This window comes from Triticum aestivum, chromosome 7D (assembly GCF_018294505.1).
Source record: "Triticum aestivum cultivar Chinese Spring chromosome 7D, IWGSC CS RefSeq v2.1, whole genome shotgun sequence".
Lineage (NCBI taxonomy): Eukaryota > Viridiplantae > Streptophyta > Magnoliopsida > Poales > Poaceae > Triticum > Triticum aestivum.
This window is the reverse complement of record NC_057814.1, coordinates 462,650,860-462,667,155: the sequence shown is the minus strand read 5'-3', so window position 1 is coordinate 462,667,155 and position 16,296 is coordinate 462,650,860. Positions and strand designations below refer to the sequence as shown.

Here is a 16,296-nt window from a genome sequence, read left to right as displayed (position 1 = left end):
GGCCATAGATCTTATTAATACTCAAAAGGCAAACTTTCTGTGGAATGATTCTGAAGGACACAGAAAATTGGATTTGGCTAACTGGAAAATGGTCTGTATGAAAAAAGAATTTGGGGGGCTTGGCATCCCAAATCTCCAAGAGGTTAACCTTTGCCTATTAGGATCTTGGGTTAAAAGATACTATGAGGGGGAAGGGAAACCCTGGAGGATGATGATAGATCAGAAATATATGAGAGGCAAAACTAATGTCTTTGCCCCTAACACCTCCACCAGTATCTCTAGGTTTTGGAAAGGGGTAAAATCCATCATCCAAGCTTTGAAGTTTGTTTATAGATGGAAAATAGGAGTAGGAGGTAAAATCAGGTTTTGGGAGGACACTTGGTTTGGCACCTCCCCCCTAGCAGTTCAATTCCGGCATATTTACATGATTTGCAATGAGCAAAATAAAAGTGTCAAAGAGATCTGGGACGGTGAAACCTTGAAACTAACTTTTAGGAGGAATTTTGACAATAAAATGATGGAACAATGGTATCAGCTGGTGGAGATTGCTAGAGAGATCAACTTCAATAGTGATCCTGATGCTTTTATACAACTTGAAAACAAAGGGGTGTACTCTTCTAGCTCTTTGTACCATGTGATTAACTTTAGAGGTGTGCAACCTCTGTTCCTACCAGCTGTTTGAAAACTTGCAGTGCCACCTAAGATTCATGTCTTCCTTTGGTTGTTTTCTCAAAACAAGCTTATGACTAGAGACAATCTGAGGAAAAGACACATAATCAAACCGCTAGAATGTGTTTTCTGTACTGAGCATGAGACAAATCACCACTTATTTTTTGACTGTGTTGTAGCCAGGAATATTTGGTCTTTTGTCAGTCTTTTCTTCCAAAAGGATCTGGGCACAAACTTTGAGTCTGTGGCTCGCTTTTGGATCTCTAATAAAAAGAATTTGGCTTTGAATGTAGTTAGCTCTGCTATCCTATGGTGTTTATGAAAATATAGGAACTCTATGATTTTTAATAACACCATTTGGACATCTATTACTCAGGTGTGGAGACTGGTTCACAGAATGCTCAAATTCTGGGTGATTATGACCCCGGAAGCAAGCAAACCCCAGGTGGAAGCGTTCTTGAGAGCGCTGGCGAAACTGCTCCAACAACCCTTGATGATCTCGTGTGGCTGAAAACAAAGAACACAAGGTTTAATATTGGCGCAAGCTGAGACAACCTTAAAATGTCTGAAGACGGAGGCTTCCATTCCCCTTCCAAGAAGAGAGATACTGGCGACAAAACCATCAGTCAAACAAGCGAGCAGCACAGACGAGAAAATCATTTCCATATAAGCGAACTAATAAGTTATCTCTATATGCAGATGGTGATTGTCTTGTTCATCTTTAATCAGCCGAAACCTATCTCCATACATTCGCCTGCCACGCCAAACTCGTTTTGAGTTTCTTCTTCAGCCAATCAACCAGTCAAATCCACAACAATTAACACCCTGAAACCCATCGACCCGGCACACGAATTTACCTTGCCATCTCAAAACCTCCATAAATTTACCTTGCCAGATGATAACTGAGCACCTGCAACGACACCCTACATTACAGACTGGAGCATCATCCTCACCCCTTGATCACCCCAGCGTTTCTGTACTTGTACCGGATGGCCAGCACCAAGAAGAAGACGTAGTTGAGCGCGCTGAGCACGCACATGAGCCAGTAGAACCGCTCGAGGTGGTAGTGGTTCAGGCTCGCCCCCTCCAGCCACGCCCGGTGCCCGCCGCGCCCCGTCGCGCTGTTCACCACCGTCACCAGCACGGAGCTCAGGTAGTACCCCAGCGCCAGCGACGCCCACGACAGCGACGTCGCCAGCGACCGCATCCGCGGCGGCGCCTCGCTGAAGAAGAACTCCAGCAGGCCCGCCAGCGTGAACAGGTCCGCGGACCCCAGGAACAGGTACTGGAACGCGATCCAGAAGAAGGTGATGGGCAGCGGCGCCGTGGAGTCCATCATGCCGGCGTCGGTGGCCACGTTCTTGCGCTTCACCTCGACGACGGCGGCCACCGCCATGGCCACGATGGAGAGGACCAGCCCGGTGCCGATGCGCTGGAGGTGGGTGATGCCCATCTCCGTCCCGGTTACCCGCCGCGCGAACGGGACGATGATGTGGTCGTAGATGGGCGCCAGGAGTATGATGAACGTGACGGGGAACACCGGTAGAGACGCCGGCGGCACCTTCAGGCCCCCGACGTGGGTGTTCATCGTGGCCGCCTGCTCCACGGAGAAGGTCGAGAGCTGGGCCAGGCAGCAGTTGAGCATGATGGTGGAGAGGAAGATGGGGAGCACCATGAGCACGATCTTGACGTCCTCCACCTCCTGCACCGTGCACGCCAGGGTCCTGTGCCGCGGCTGGCACTGCACCGCTCGGTTCAGGCCGCTCAGCTCCTGGGACGGCTCCGTCACCTCGTCGGCGGCGCATGTGCTCCCGGGCTTGCAGTACTCCTTCATGTCGGTGCTCCCCGTGGGGCTGGGCGCGCGGTCGATGACGGCGCCGTTGCTGGCGCTCTGCGTGCCCCCGCGGCGCGCGGACGCGGCCGCGAGCAGGACCTTGCCGATGGTGACCAGCGGGCTGCCCGTGGGCACCTTGCTGCGGTAGAACTTGGAGCCGGCGGCGAAGACCGGGATGGAGAGCAGGATGGCGATGGTGGAGATGCCGAACCCCCACTGCCACCCCTTGTTGTCCTCCACCCACACGGCGAAGGTGACGGCGATGAGCGCGCCGCAGGAGAGGCAGAACACGTAGTAGTTGAAGAAGGTGGAGCGGCCCTTGCGGCCCCGCGGCGTGTGCTCGTCGAACTGCTCCGCGCCGTGCGACGGCAGGGAGCCCTTGATGCCGCCGATGCCCAGAGCCGTCAGGTACAGCCCCACGAACAGCATCGCCTTCTTACCCCCAGACACCGGCTCGCACGGCAGCGCGCCAGCAGCCTTGGTACACTCCGGTGGCATCAGCGACGGTGACCGCGCCTGGATCGTCAGGACCACCAAACCCTGCGCGCCATCGCAAACATTCAAACATCAGCTTTCAATTGCACTCAGAAATGCACCAAACGGAATGAAAATTTTCTAGTGTAAAATTAAGTGGGCTTGTCCAAACAAATATGCTTGATATCTTGGTGTAGGCCATTGGCCCATACGTTCCGGGCCTGACCCAAAATACTAGCATTTCGCTGCCATTCGCTAATCCGAAAAAACATCGGTCACATGAAGATGAAGTACTACTACATTGTCTCAAAAGAGGTGGAAACGTGGGTTAGCGCAACGAATTAGTACGTAATTGAGGTAGAAGTAGTAGTGGTGTCGTGTGTTACAGTAAACACTGGCGTGGAGGGGCTCTTTACCCATTCCTTCTTTATAGTAAAGTACGCACACTCGTGCGTATTCGAGAAAAAAAAGACGTTGTCTCAAAAAAAATGTACCACTAATACAGAGTACAGACACTGCTTGCATAATTGCATGCCCTCAAAAAAAAAAAACTTGCATAATTATGTTCTTCTCTTCTTCTTTTTTTGCGTGGGATAATTGCATTCTTCTCAAAAAATACATTTTATGCATAGTTGCATTGCTACGACATGATTAGATGGAGAACTAGTTGCAGTTAACATATGAGGTTATCAAGTCGAAAGATTTGGCAAAAACTTGCATCGAGTAATAGAAAGTGATAAAGTTCCACAGGGAGCAGGCAAGTGGGCGCCGTGCTACTTGTGGCCGGCCGGGCGGCCGCCCGTGCGCTAGGTCGCTTTGGGCATGGTCCGTGAGCTCGATTACAAAGCGGAGGAGACGACACCGACCCACTGCTGTTTGACCGGTGATGGGGCTGTGCGCCATCCCGTTGAGTTGTTGTCCAAAATATTTGCTTTGCGTTGGTCAGCGTTGACTACAAAAAATGCATGGCCAAAGGGAGGACAGCAATGCTTGGTTTCCGAAGGATTGGGAGGCTGACTTTGTATGGTCAAACAGCGAGCATGTGATCGTTGTGGATCTTGAGGTCGGAAAGCAAGCAGAAGCAAGCGGCCAGCGTACGTGTGATGCAACAGGTGCAGCTAGCCCAGGCGTACGTGCCCGACTACTTGTTGCTTTGGACATGCGATCTGCTTGACTACTTAGTATAGTTAGTACCACTACGAGGAGTACGGTAGATGGTCAACTGGTTATAATTAGCCCATCACAGCACCAAACAAGTGGCAACTGGAGAGGTAATTTGATGGCAGCCACCCACATGCTCCCCTCTGGGTTCCTTTCGTGCAGGCATGAATCATGGACCGTACGCCAACAAGTGCTCCATCCGGGGTCTGGTAGTAGAGAGCACCAAACTCCAGAGTTCCGGAGACGAGGGCCGACGCGGCACGCACGCACGCACGTACGGTCGCTCTCTCCGTTTGGTCCCGGCCCGACCCTCCGGCCAAACCACCACCACCCTCCAGGTACCCCCCGGCCATCACCGGACGAGGAGGAGGCTGGGGTCCCCCCGCACCGGGCCTTCCGGCCATGTACGTATGTGACTGACACCGATACGAGAGAGGCCAGCACGGGCGTCCGATGATACGCTACGTGCGCGTCGGTTAGCCAGCCCCACCCACGCCCAGCGATGATCGATACGCCGGCCAACAACGTGGTTGGCGCGCGCGGCAACTTGCGCCTGGCCGGTGCCGCAACGATCTTGTCGTTGCCCGGCCGGGCCGTTGGGGTGCGCTGCTCAAGAGGGCTCTCCTGAAATCCGTCCACGAACACCCGGCGGGTCAACTTGCCCTCGCGGGTCGCCAGTGACAAAATTATGGCTAGATAATCTACACCTAGTGTTTGTTTGTTTATTGTATGTATCTCCTGACTCTAGTCCTAGCTTGTGCCCGTGCAGTGGGCTACAACTAACTACGCTTCGATTAAGCGAGGTCAAGATAAGCAGATGCTTGATACGTGAGACAGTGAGGTCACGAAGGATCGCGTGCCCGCCTATCTCTCCTACCGGCCCATGCCCCATGCGGCCATGCCCATTCTCTTGGCTATCGATCGGCTGATTCCATTTCCAACAACAACAACAACAACAAAAAGGGTCCAACGGGTGTAGACGGACAGATGCCACGGCTCAGAGACCCGCAAGTGCTTTGGCATATGGTGGTGGCCAAGGATTAGTCCAATCGTGTCGTGGCATCATCGCGCACACAAGCAAGGCAAAGAAGATCTTGTACGATCGATGGTAGTAACCCAGGGATCGGGTCAGGCGAGTGGTGCGTGCCTGACGGGACGGTCAGGGCGGCGGCGGATTGGCCAGGCGGCCACCAGAACGAGATCGCGCGCACACACCGGGCGGGCGCCACGGAATCGGATTGCCTGTCGCCCCGGGGGGTTGTTCGGACGGGCCCGCGCCCCGCGACGGCGACGTGATCGGAAAGTGTGGCGCCGCAGGGTGGGCGTCTTTGTTCGCTTGCGGCCGCCAAATTAGTTGGTTAGTGTTTTTTTTCAGAACAGGGTAATAGGATTTGCTCTTTGCACATAGTACTACGTACTGCATCAGTCTCAGATCGCAGGCTTACGATGTGGCGATCCTGTGTCGCAATCTTATGTGATTAAGTGCGTGTGATAAATTTGGCAAAGTAGGTTAACAGAACATTAGAAAAGTTGGCTCGGCACTGTAAGCAATGGAGTCTTTTGTCCTTTGAAACGAAGGCTTTAGCTGCTTCTTTTGCATGCTTTGCTTGCTATCATGATTGGACAGACCAAACCAAATGTGCGTCGACACAACTGGACCATGGAAGCATGCCCTGTGTCGAACGGTTACTTGATGCAAAACGACCGCGCATAGCGACCGTTCTAATCGTTGTCTCGAGCACAGTTATGTTCCACTTGCATCGCCTGCCCACGCAGTCCACCACTCACGTCCCTGTACCCTCTACGTCGTACACACCCGCATCCATCACGCACGCCAGTAAACGACGCACGTTTTTACACGCCGGTCGTAGCGAAAAGTCTCCTGACGGCCCACAGGTCAGGGTCTCGGGGTGACGTAGTAACACAGCGACTAAGAGAAAACCGCAACATGGATATTGTATTGTTGCCTCGCCGTCACCAGACCACGACCAATTTAATCCCGGCATGGCTAAGCCAAATCAAGCCCATCACGGCCTGCCCTCGACGTATTGTATATATAGCCTAGTGCATGCTGTCACAGTACGAAGGACGTGATTAGCTAATACTCCTACACTATCACACTACGTAGTTCCCTTTGACCCAGGCAATCTGATCGATCCTGCCCATCCATGCGAATAAAGTTGATGGCTACAATTAATCATTGGCCTCTCATTTCCCCTGACCACTACTAACCCAGATCGCAGGGAAACTACGTGCTCCAGTTGATCCATCTGTGGCGCTCCGTGTAGGGCCGGGTCTCTATATAATTTTAACAGCGAAGATCCCAGACCAAACGGATCCGTGAAGTGCGCCTATATATGCAACACATGCACCACATGTCGAGGATCAAAATCGGGGTTATCATTTGACGTGACCGGCTATTAAAGCTCGCCACTGTGGTTATCTCCGGACATGTGTCGCCTCTCCAACGTAGCTTGTGTTTAGTGCTCGGATCCATCATCCATCATGGCTTCATTTCATTATTAATTGATTATTAGTGCGATCCTTTCGGCAGCTTACGGAGAGATTCTAGTCTAGCTAAACGGTCAGACATGCATGTCGTACGACGTGTACACAACCGGCCAGGGCGAAAAAGGAAAAGTGAAAAGTCAATTCGGCGACGTGGCGGCACAGCTGGACAGAATATTCCGGTGTATATCTGCCAGCTCGGAGATATGATAAGGACAATATTAACTATATCTACGTATATCCGGACACGTCGATCTACCACCATGATCTATGATAGATAGCCTACAAGAGTTTTTTTCTTCTCAATATTAATTGTAGGAATATCTACGTATATCCAGAAACGTCGATCTACCACGTACGATGAGTCTATTATAGCCTACGCAAGTGTTTTCTTGTCAGTGCATGCATGCATGATGGGAATTCATCAGCAAAAACGGACCGGCCAGGCAACAAGTATTACTGCAAAATTTAGATATTTCGGCGGGGGTGCGTGCGTGCGTACCATGAACTCGACGAAGGCGCTGATGAGGTAGACGGCGTAGGTGGTGCAGACGGCGTCGGAGAGGAAGCCGCCGAAGAGGCCGAGCAGGAAGGCCGTGCCCATGAAGTTGGTCACCGTGGTGGCTGACTGCGCCGGCGAGTAGTGCATGGACTTCATCAGGTACGTCACCAGGTTGCTCGCGTTCGCCAGGAACGCCAGGTTCTCAAGCACCTCCGCAACTGCACGCACACAGCAACAATACTGTTATTAACGATCATAACCTCTGCTGCATATACTTTTTGATCCTGTTCAGATTAACCACTAGATTACAACCAGTTAAGGAGCTAGACCAAATCTGAGCGAAAGAAAAGATATGAACGTATGGTGAAAAACAATTCACAAGTTGGTTCAAAGATATTTTGTGTGTGTGTGCGCGCGCGCGCGCGCGCAAAATTGGCATATGTAAGCTGCAGCCGCAGCATGTGCGGTAATAACTGACATAACGCCCGCATTACATGGGTGGCTTTCCCGGCGCGGGCCGGCCAATCTGCTCGCCGTTACCGCCTTGCGATTCGTGCCAGTTTTTAATGCGCCCGTTTTCGGACGGCCCGCGTCCCGCTCGGGGCGGGCGGGCAGGCGGGTAAAAAGCGAGGCCAAAAAAAATAATAGGAAAGTCTTTTTGACGCCATCATGGCTTCGTCCTCAACCACCAAAGCGAGAAACAGAGGCCACTCTAGCTCACAGGCCGGCTAGCTTCTCCTCTCCTCCACACACGCGAGAGGCAATGGAGGGCCCGCTCGTTTTCTTTCTCGGAACCAGGTCGCATCGTACGGGAGGCTTCTAGAACGGCGGGCGGGAGAGGGAGGGAGAGAGAGATCGCCGTCCCGGCACAGTGACGGCACTGGGGCCATCGGTTGCATTGGAGAGCTTGGATTCGAAGGCTCGTGCAAAAGCGCCATGAACTGTAGCTCGGCGCAAGTTGTGTCTGCCCTCTTGGCATGCAACTTGGCGGCAGGTAAAGGTGCCCAATTCCTGCCCAAGTTGCACGAACCCGGGAAACGGATGGAAACGCACGGCCTGCGAAAGCAAGAAATCAGGGGAGGAGGAGGAGGAAAGGGAGGTGAGGGAAATGGAAATAGATGGAGCCCCAGCAAGAAGGGAGGGATCAGGTGGGGCGGCGGAGAGGGAAGGCTATGGAGCACTACATGCCCGAAAGCGGGCAGATCAGATAGGGAAAGGGCGCAGGTCCGATCAAGAAAGGAAGGGGACGAAAGGGAAGGTGCGTGCGGTGGCTTTCAGGGTTGAGAAAGAGATGGCCGGCGGGGAGCGGAGGGGAGGATGGACCATGAGTCCATGATGCTTGATGCATGCCCGCGGCGCAGATATGCAGGGGCCAGGGGGTATCCTATTCCCGCTTGTGCTCCGTCTCCTTTCCCGCTCCGGTCGGTCCCCTGCGTCGCCCTCTGTCTGCCTCCCGGCTCGGCCGAGAGGGTTCTGGAAGAGCCTAGAAGGTGTTGAGGAGCATGCATCGCTGCGTGATCGAGAGAGGGAGGGAGGGAGTCGAGTTTACTTACCCAGCACGAAGGAGGCGGCGACCATGCCGCCGTGCCGGCCCTTCACCGCCGGCCGGCTCCTCCAGTCCACGTACCCCTCCCACCGCTCCACCTCCCGCGCTCCGTCCTCCTGCACACACACACACAAGACCCGGCAGATCAACACCGACAGCAACGGAACAAGAACTGCCATGGATCGATCGGTCGACTCACCATGGCGCCGCCCACCATCAAGCCGCGGCGTGTGTGTGTGAACTCTCAAGGTCTGAAACTCTGAACTGCTGGACGAACAGAGGAGGCCGTTCAGGAAGACTCGGGCTCAGGGGAGCGCCGTGTGTTGTGTGTGACTGCCTGGCTGACGGGGGAGGAGGGGCATGGTGGCGTATTTAAAAGTGCGTGCGGACGGGGGAGAGAGCGGGTGGCTGGCTGCGCCGCTGGTGCCGGAGGGGCAGAACGGTAAAACGGCGGCCCACAGGGGCGGTTGACGGGGACTCGAGGGCACGCAGACACGTCCATCTCATCAGCATGCCCCTCTTCCTCCTCCTCCTGCGCGACGCAATATTGTCTTCTTCTCGTGCCGCACGTTTTCCTATTTTCGTTTTCTCGTTTCCATTTTTCATTATTATTTCTTGGTCAGATTACGTTACTAATTTCATTAATGGGGTGAATTTATAGGGATTATCTGGATTGATACGGCGTAGTATATCCAGCTGTATTCGGTGGATTTGTAAATGAGCACGTGCTGGGATGTATTGTGCCTGACCATTTCAGTCAACTGGATTTGAACGAGCTTGAGGCTGGATGTGTGCACAAATAAGATTTGTCTTTTTTTTTTGGTCTTGGAGATAAGCAAAGATTACATGTATCCAGCAGCGTTTCTTACAACTGATGCGTATCTATTAGTTAATTATAGGTGATCATTAAACCAGGAGTAAACACCTGCAAAAATAGTGCTGGCAGCCCGAGATATGGCTGTGCATTTCCATTGCGTGAACGTATCAACTTTCCCTTTCCCTTCCCGTTGGCCCTGCGTATCCTCGGATGCAGAGGATTTGGAAGGCCTTTCTTCCTTTCTATTATCATTAGTGAGTAACAATATTGCCTTTCTATATTCCTCTTCAATCAATCAAATAAATAAATAAAACATGATGCACCCGTGTTCTATTCCATCAATTCATCGCTATCACTATTGATGGTGCTCCAAGCAGTCAGCCGCCGGAACTGAACAGGATCATCAAGGACGGCGTTCGCTCGTAAACGACCTACTCCCTCCGTCCTGAAATACTTGTCGGAGAAATTGATAAAAATGAATGTATTAGAACTAAAATACGACTAGATACATCCATTTCTCCGACAAATATTTCCGGATGGAGAGAGTACTTTGAAAGTCCCCGACATGCTTTGTCAAGCGCACAGTGAGCAAGTGCTAGCCACTGATAAGGAGCACGTTTTTCTATTTTCATTTTCTCATTTCCATTTTTCATTATTATTTCTTTGTCAGCTTCAGTTACTAATAATGGTGCATTTATAGGGATTATCTGGACTGATATGGTGTATATCCAGCTGTATTCAGTGAATTTGTAAATGAACACCTGCAGGGATGCATCGTGTCTGACCATTTCAGTAAACTGAATTTGGACGCGTTTTAGGCTGGATGTGTGCACTAACAAGATTAGTCTGGTCTTTCTTTCGATATTGGAGATAAAGCCGAGCATACGTGTGTCGATCGGTGCTTCTTATCACTGATGCGTATCCATTAGTTTCTTTGTTTTGTTTTTTGAAACTGATGCGTATCCATTAGTTTTTGTTTTGATAAAAGAAGGGCTTCACCCCTTTCGATTTTCATTAATGAAAACCCAAGCATCCATCCCTAGACAAACTACGACATAGTTCAACAAAAGATAAAAACCGCTACCATGCCCCCCCCCTCCCAGCCAGGAAGAAAGGGGCAACTAATAGGCCACCACAATCTCAGATAGTCTTCAATACACGCCCAACATACCAGCTAAATTCTGCAGATCTTACAAATCTCCAAAAGACAAATTACTAAAGCAGAGAAAGCAAAGCTAAGGGACAGCAGCTTCATCAGGTAGCAGGAGTTTTTTTCATCCTTCCAGCCTCGCAACGTTGATCCTCCACCCTTGAGATGCTGCATACACTTCACTTGCTACTCGTTCTAGCAGTTTTGCTCCCATCGCCAGTACCTTTTTTGCGTATCCACTAGTTAATTAGGTGGTGATCATTTAACCCAGATTTTTTTCGATAATCAGGGGATCACACTCGGCTCCATTTCATATAGAAAGAAACCTTCAGCGTACAAGTTCATACAGGACCAAGATAAAACAAAACCAGACACATGAAGAGAAACACCTCTCCGCCTACTACTGCTCCAAATTATTACAAACCAGCTAAAAGAAACTCAGGCCCAATGATCAGGACAGCTCGAAAGAACCCATAACAAGTGAGAAGCAGGGGTACGCATCTGCACACTAGTCCAAAACATGCGAGACTGCTCTAGCAGGATAGAGGCTCCCACCCGATGCTGACCACGTGAATGCTATCAGCTTCCTCCGGGTGTTGCAGTTGGTATTCAAGGGTAGTCTTCCCTCCATGAGCAGCTTTTCCCACCGCCTTCATCCAGATCCCTTCTTCACCGTTTTGGTCTTCAAACCATTTGTGACAGATCAACCCGGCTCCAGCATCAAGGGTTTCCTCAGCCGTTCCCAGATCAGTTCATGAAACTCTTGCATTTTTCCCTCCTGGAGATCTTGAAACAGCTTGGTCCAGTCCCTTAGATAGTGGTACACCAGCCCCAGAACCTGTTTCATAGAGATCCAAGAACGTCTATTAAAGACAATAGAATTTCTAAAATTCCACAGCCCCCACAGGACTGCAGAGCTCACAACATTAAACTGCTTGTGTTTTTTAGCACACAGCCAGAACTTAGCTACAGACTCGTATCCAGTAACAGAAATATTAAAAACAGAATTCACCTCAGCCCAAATAAGCCTAGCTACCAAACAGTCAAAAAACAAATGATGCACAGATTCGATCTCCTTACAAAGGACAAATTCTAGGGGTTTTGCAATGCCTCTTTTCCTAAGATTGTCACAAGTCATAATTTTATTTTGTGAGAAAAGCCAAAGAAAGCCTTGCACCCTAGGTGGTACTTTCACACTCCAGACAGCAGGCAGATAAACAGGTTGAACACCCCTAAAGTTAACAATAGCATAGAGAGATTTAGAAGAGTAAATCCCATTAGACTCATATTTCCAAATCAAAGAATCTTTCTCCTGGCTAAACTTAGTCAGGGAAAGAATATCCACTAACTCAAACCACCGTGACATCAGTTCATCTGAGAAGGTCCTTCTAAATGTGCATTTGAGCTCTTGACCATCCAAGATTTCTGCAATGGTTTTGTTCTTCTCCACTAAAACATATAGATCCCAGTATTGGGTGGCTAAAGGAGCATTCCCATACCAGGTATCTTCCCAAAATCTAGCTAAACTGCCATCTCCTACCCGCCATTTGAATCCCACCTTCACAGCTTGCGAAGTCCACATAAAACTTTTCCAAAACTGGGAAGGATGTGGATCATGACAGCAAAGAATATTTCGGCTTTTAGTATTATATTTGTTATCAACAATTTTCCTCCGCATGGACCCCTCTCCAGCTATGTACCTTCTAACCCAAGACCCAATGAGGCAAAGATTCATATCCTGGAGATTTGGCACCCCCATGCCCCCAAACTCCTTCATACAGATAGAAGGCCAGTTAGCTAGGTGGATTTTGTGGGCACCATCAATGTCACTCCACAAACAATTAGCCATATGGGAATTAATCAAATTCAGGGCCCATTTAGGGAATTTAAAAAAAGATAGTAAATAAACAGGAATACTAGCTAAGCAAGTTTTGATGAGAATAATCTTCCCTAGATAGGAAAGCAGCTTCCCTCTCCAACCTGCTATTCTAGCCAAAATTTTATCAATTAGGAATTGCAGGTCCTCCTGGCTCAATTTATCAAAATGAAGAGGTATACCTAAATATTTGATAGGGAAGGATCCCTCTACACATTGAAAGATATCAATGAACCCCTCCAAATCTCTAGAGTTAACATTAATAGGAACTAGAGCACTTTTGTGGTAATTGATTCTCATGCCTGAAACCTGTTCAAAACATGTGAGGATCCATTTAAGATTTAAGGCTAGTCTACTGTCATTTTCTAGAAATAGCAAGGTATCATCAACATACTGTAAGCACATGATTCCTCCAGGAACCAGTTCAGGGCATAGCCCCCTAATTAACCCAGAATGGGAACCTTTAACTAGCATTCTAGAAAAGACATCTACAACCAAATTAAAAAGCAAAGGGGCCACTGGATCCCCTTGCCTCAATCACTTACCTGTTAGGAAGAAGTTACTTTCCTCCTCATTTAGTTTGACTCCAACAGAGCCTCCTTGGGTGATACTCTTAATCCAACCTATCCATCTAGTCCCAAATCCCCTCAGAGCCAACATCCCATAAAGGAAATCTAGATTAACTTTGTCATAGGCCTTCTCATAATCTATTTTAAACACTAAACCCTGTCTACTAGAAGAATGTATTGCATGCACCACTTCATGTGCAGACACTACACTCTCCAAAATATATCTCCCTCTCACATAGGCAGACTGGAAATCAGAGATAAGTCTACCAATAACCCCAACAAGCCTATTTGTGAGTACCTTAGTAAAAATCTTAAACAGCGTATCAAACTTTCCATTTGCCTTCCCGTTGGCCGTGCGTATCCTCGGATGCAGAGGATTTGGAAGTTTTTTTTTCCTTTCTTTATATTGTCGTTGTCACAATTGCTAATTGTCAAATCGACTGAAATTCAAATTTGATGTTAGTCGATTTCGAGAGTTCGCCGGAGGGAAGGAATGTGAAGGAAGAAGCTCGCCGGAGGACTATCCCACCATCTATCTTAAGGTGGGGGCGACAGCACGGCGGTGGTGCAAGGTCGCCGGGGAAAATTAAAGTCGGCACCGGGGCTAGAGGGATGGCGGGGGGAGGGGGGCAGCACGGCGGTGGGCCGCGGTTGTGGGGAGGGTGGGGCGGTCACCGGCTGAACCGTCGATTACCAAATGATTTTTTCAGGCGACTTACATCTAGCCGCACCATATCATTATCAATATTGCCTTTGTGTATCCTCTTCAATCAAATAAATAAATATCCCGTGATGCACCCGTGTTCTATTCCATCAATTCATCGCTAAGCACGAGTGCTCCAACAGTCAGCCGCCGGAACTGAACAGTGAACAGGATCATCAAGGATGGTGCTTGATCGAAAACGCTAGGACGACCTAGTTCGAAAGCCCCCGACATGCTTTGTCAAGCGCACAGTGAGCAAGCGCTAGTGATAACGAGCAAGTTGATGATTGAATCACGTCGCCTGATCACTGATCAGCCGCACGCCCTACCGAGCAACGAGAGGAAGCCTGACCGGTCGACGGTTCGTCGGTCGTCGCAGCGAGAGGACTGATCGATCAGCCGCACGCCCTACGGAGCAACAGGAAGAAGCATGCATGGCCTGGCCGCAGTGCTCTCTGCTTCTACTTGTTGTCGACTACGACGGTACGCGAGCAACATGAGGATCGGACGAATCCATTGGCTGAAATTGGTGGGATGCGATAGGAGGAATTAGTGTGATCATTCTCGATGGATCTCCTTTTTGTGTCTAGTGCCACTCCTCTGATTCTCTCTTGCAACTGGTTTGGGGATTGAATTTGACCCCTTCAGTTTAGTTTCTAAATTTCATCACAACATTTTTTTTATATATTTCAGGTATAGGTTTAATGTATGGGTCTCACCTGAGAAATTCGCAGGGGAACGCACCTGCCAAGCCCTGCCCGGATGCTTGATTACCTCGCGATTCACAAAGTAGTTGGATCCCGTAAGAGTGCACAGTAAGTTTTAAGGTTCAGTCGTTCCAACTTATGATTTTTTTGTCCGAAATTTGCGATTTTTAAAAGTTTCAAGAGTTGAAACTTAGCATTTATTTTCAAAAGTCATCAAAATGTATTTGAATGAATCTTATTTCAAAGCCCGCGTCACAAGAAACAAGAATATGAGAACATAACTTAATTTAGACTTTTGTTCAAAAGATATAAAAGTCTAAAAGATCGAAAGCCAAAAATAAAAGCACGCCCGAGGGACTGCGTGCCACAAATTCTCTCCAGGTCTTCCCTAAAGTTGGAAGCCTATTCTTTTATTTCACGAAAGAATCATTGCAAGACTTTTATTCTTGTGTTTCATTTTTTTCAAAGTAAGTTCTAGAATGTTTTTTATCACATGTGTTTGAATTTTTTTAATAGGAAATTGGCCCATTTAAGAGTTTTGTCTTAAATTGGAAACTTGTGACACATTTTACCTTATCTGATTCTTTTGAGTCGACCTTATATGATTTTAACATGCTCTTTCAAGTGGGTCCTAGCTGTTAGGGTACATGTGGCGTGCCATGCCACATGGGTTTTCCTCCATGCGTCTGCCATCCGGTCCCGCATCGCTTGCCTTTTATGAACTGCATGGTCGAGCCTGAACGTATCGTGCCCCACCCATCTCCCGCACCCTTTTTTTTTGCCACTTGAAGCCGAGAACATCGACGGTGTGATAAACAAGCCAAAATCTTACCTTGAATATGCTCATTGATGATTCTCCTTCCTAGTGTCGCGGGAAAATATTGACAACGCCGCACCCTTTGCTTTGGCTTCGTCGGCCGCTTCATAGTCTCGGCGTGTTACCACTCCTCCCGTATGAAGCAATTCATTTTGTGTTCTCTTCCTTCGTTTCTTCATTATTGTAATTAAGGTGCTATGTAGGTTCTCTTGTGATTTTGTAGGCCACGTTGAAGATAGAGCTTGTAATATGTATGGCCGCTGGAGTGGAAGTTTCGAGTAGTCTAGCTAGCTATAAATTGGGGGATGCTCTCATAGATTATCCGTCACGTGTTTTATTTCTTTTGAAATCCAGCCATGGAGCCGGATGATCCTATGGGTGAGGACACGTTGAAGACGAGCATAAATCCAATTTACTTAGGCTTATGCTACTCATCGGTCGGCTGATCTTTGGCAAAGATAGGTCGAGTCCGGAGCCGTCCTATGCATTTGATGTTTATAGTGTGATCATCCCTTTTCTCTTCAAATTCTTCACTGCAAACCTCATGCCAACACGACCTATAGCGCAAACCTCGTTGCAACACAGTTCACGTTGCAGAAGCACCACCAGAAGGCCCCCCCTTGGAGCACCTCCGGCTAGTTTAGCCAGCTTCATCTATTTTGGTTGTCGTCACTCGTCACCGTCGGTGCCGTACGTAGCTGGCCAAATCTTCTACACGCCATTCTCATTCAGGTTGGCGATGGATATGCCAGGGCATGCACGGTTCACCATACGTACGTACCACACGTCCACACGAGAGAGTTCCAGAGGAAATGCACAGGCGTAGATGTATACACATATGTGACAGAAGTGGGTGCATCAGTCCGTGCACGTCTTTTTCTTGTGCGCCTGTCCCGTGGTAATCGGAGAAGGACATATGAACGAAGGACCGGTCGCAGTACATGGGACTGAGAATCGAAATGA

At 49.2% G+C, this 16,296-nt stretch overlaps 1 protein-coding gene across 1 annotated transcript; it reads right to left on the bottom strand.

Moving 5' to 3' along the window:
• Positions 1 to 1,315: 1,315 nt before the first annotated feature.
• Positions 1,316 to 9,054, bottom strand: LOC123166326 (protein NRT1/ PTR FAMILY 4.6). Its single transcript, XM_044584112.1, has 4 exons — positions 8,894 to 9,054; positions 8,702 to 8,810; positions 7,149 to 7,366; positions 1,316 to 3,043 (listed from the first exon to the last, which is right to left on the bottom strand). The coding sequence occupies exons 1-4, from the start codon at positions 8,909 to 8,911 to the stop codon at positions 1,619 to 1,621; spliced, it is 1,770 nt and encodes a 589-aa protein (XP_044440047.1). The 5' UTR covers positions 8,912 to 9,054; the 3' UTR covers positions 1,316 to 1,618.
• Between the last annotated feature and the right edge of the window lie 7,242 nt (positions 9,055 to 16,296).

Excerpts from the sequence above, each read along its gene's own strand:
- LOC123166326 (XM_044584112.1), bottom strand. Across the intron at positions 7,367-8,701 it reads CGCCGCCTCCTTCGTGCTGG|TTGCGGAGGTGCTTGAGAAC; the intron begins GTAAGTAAACTC and ends GTGTGCGTGCAG. Across the intron at positions 3,044-7,148 it reads GCGCCTTCGTCGAGTTCATG|GGTTTGGTGGTCCTGACGAT; the intron begins GTACGCACGCAC and ends GATGGCGCGCAG.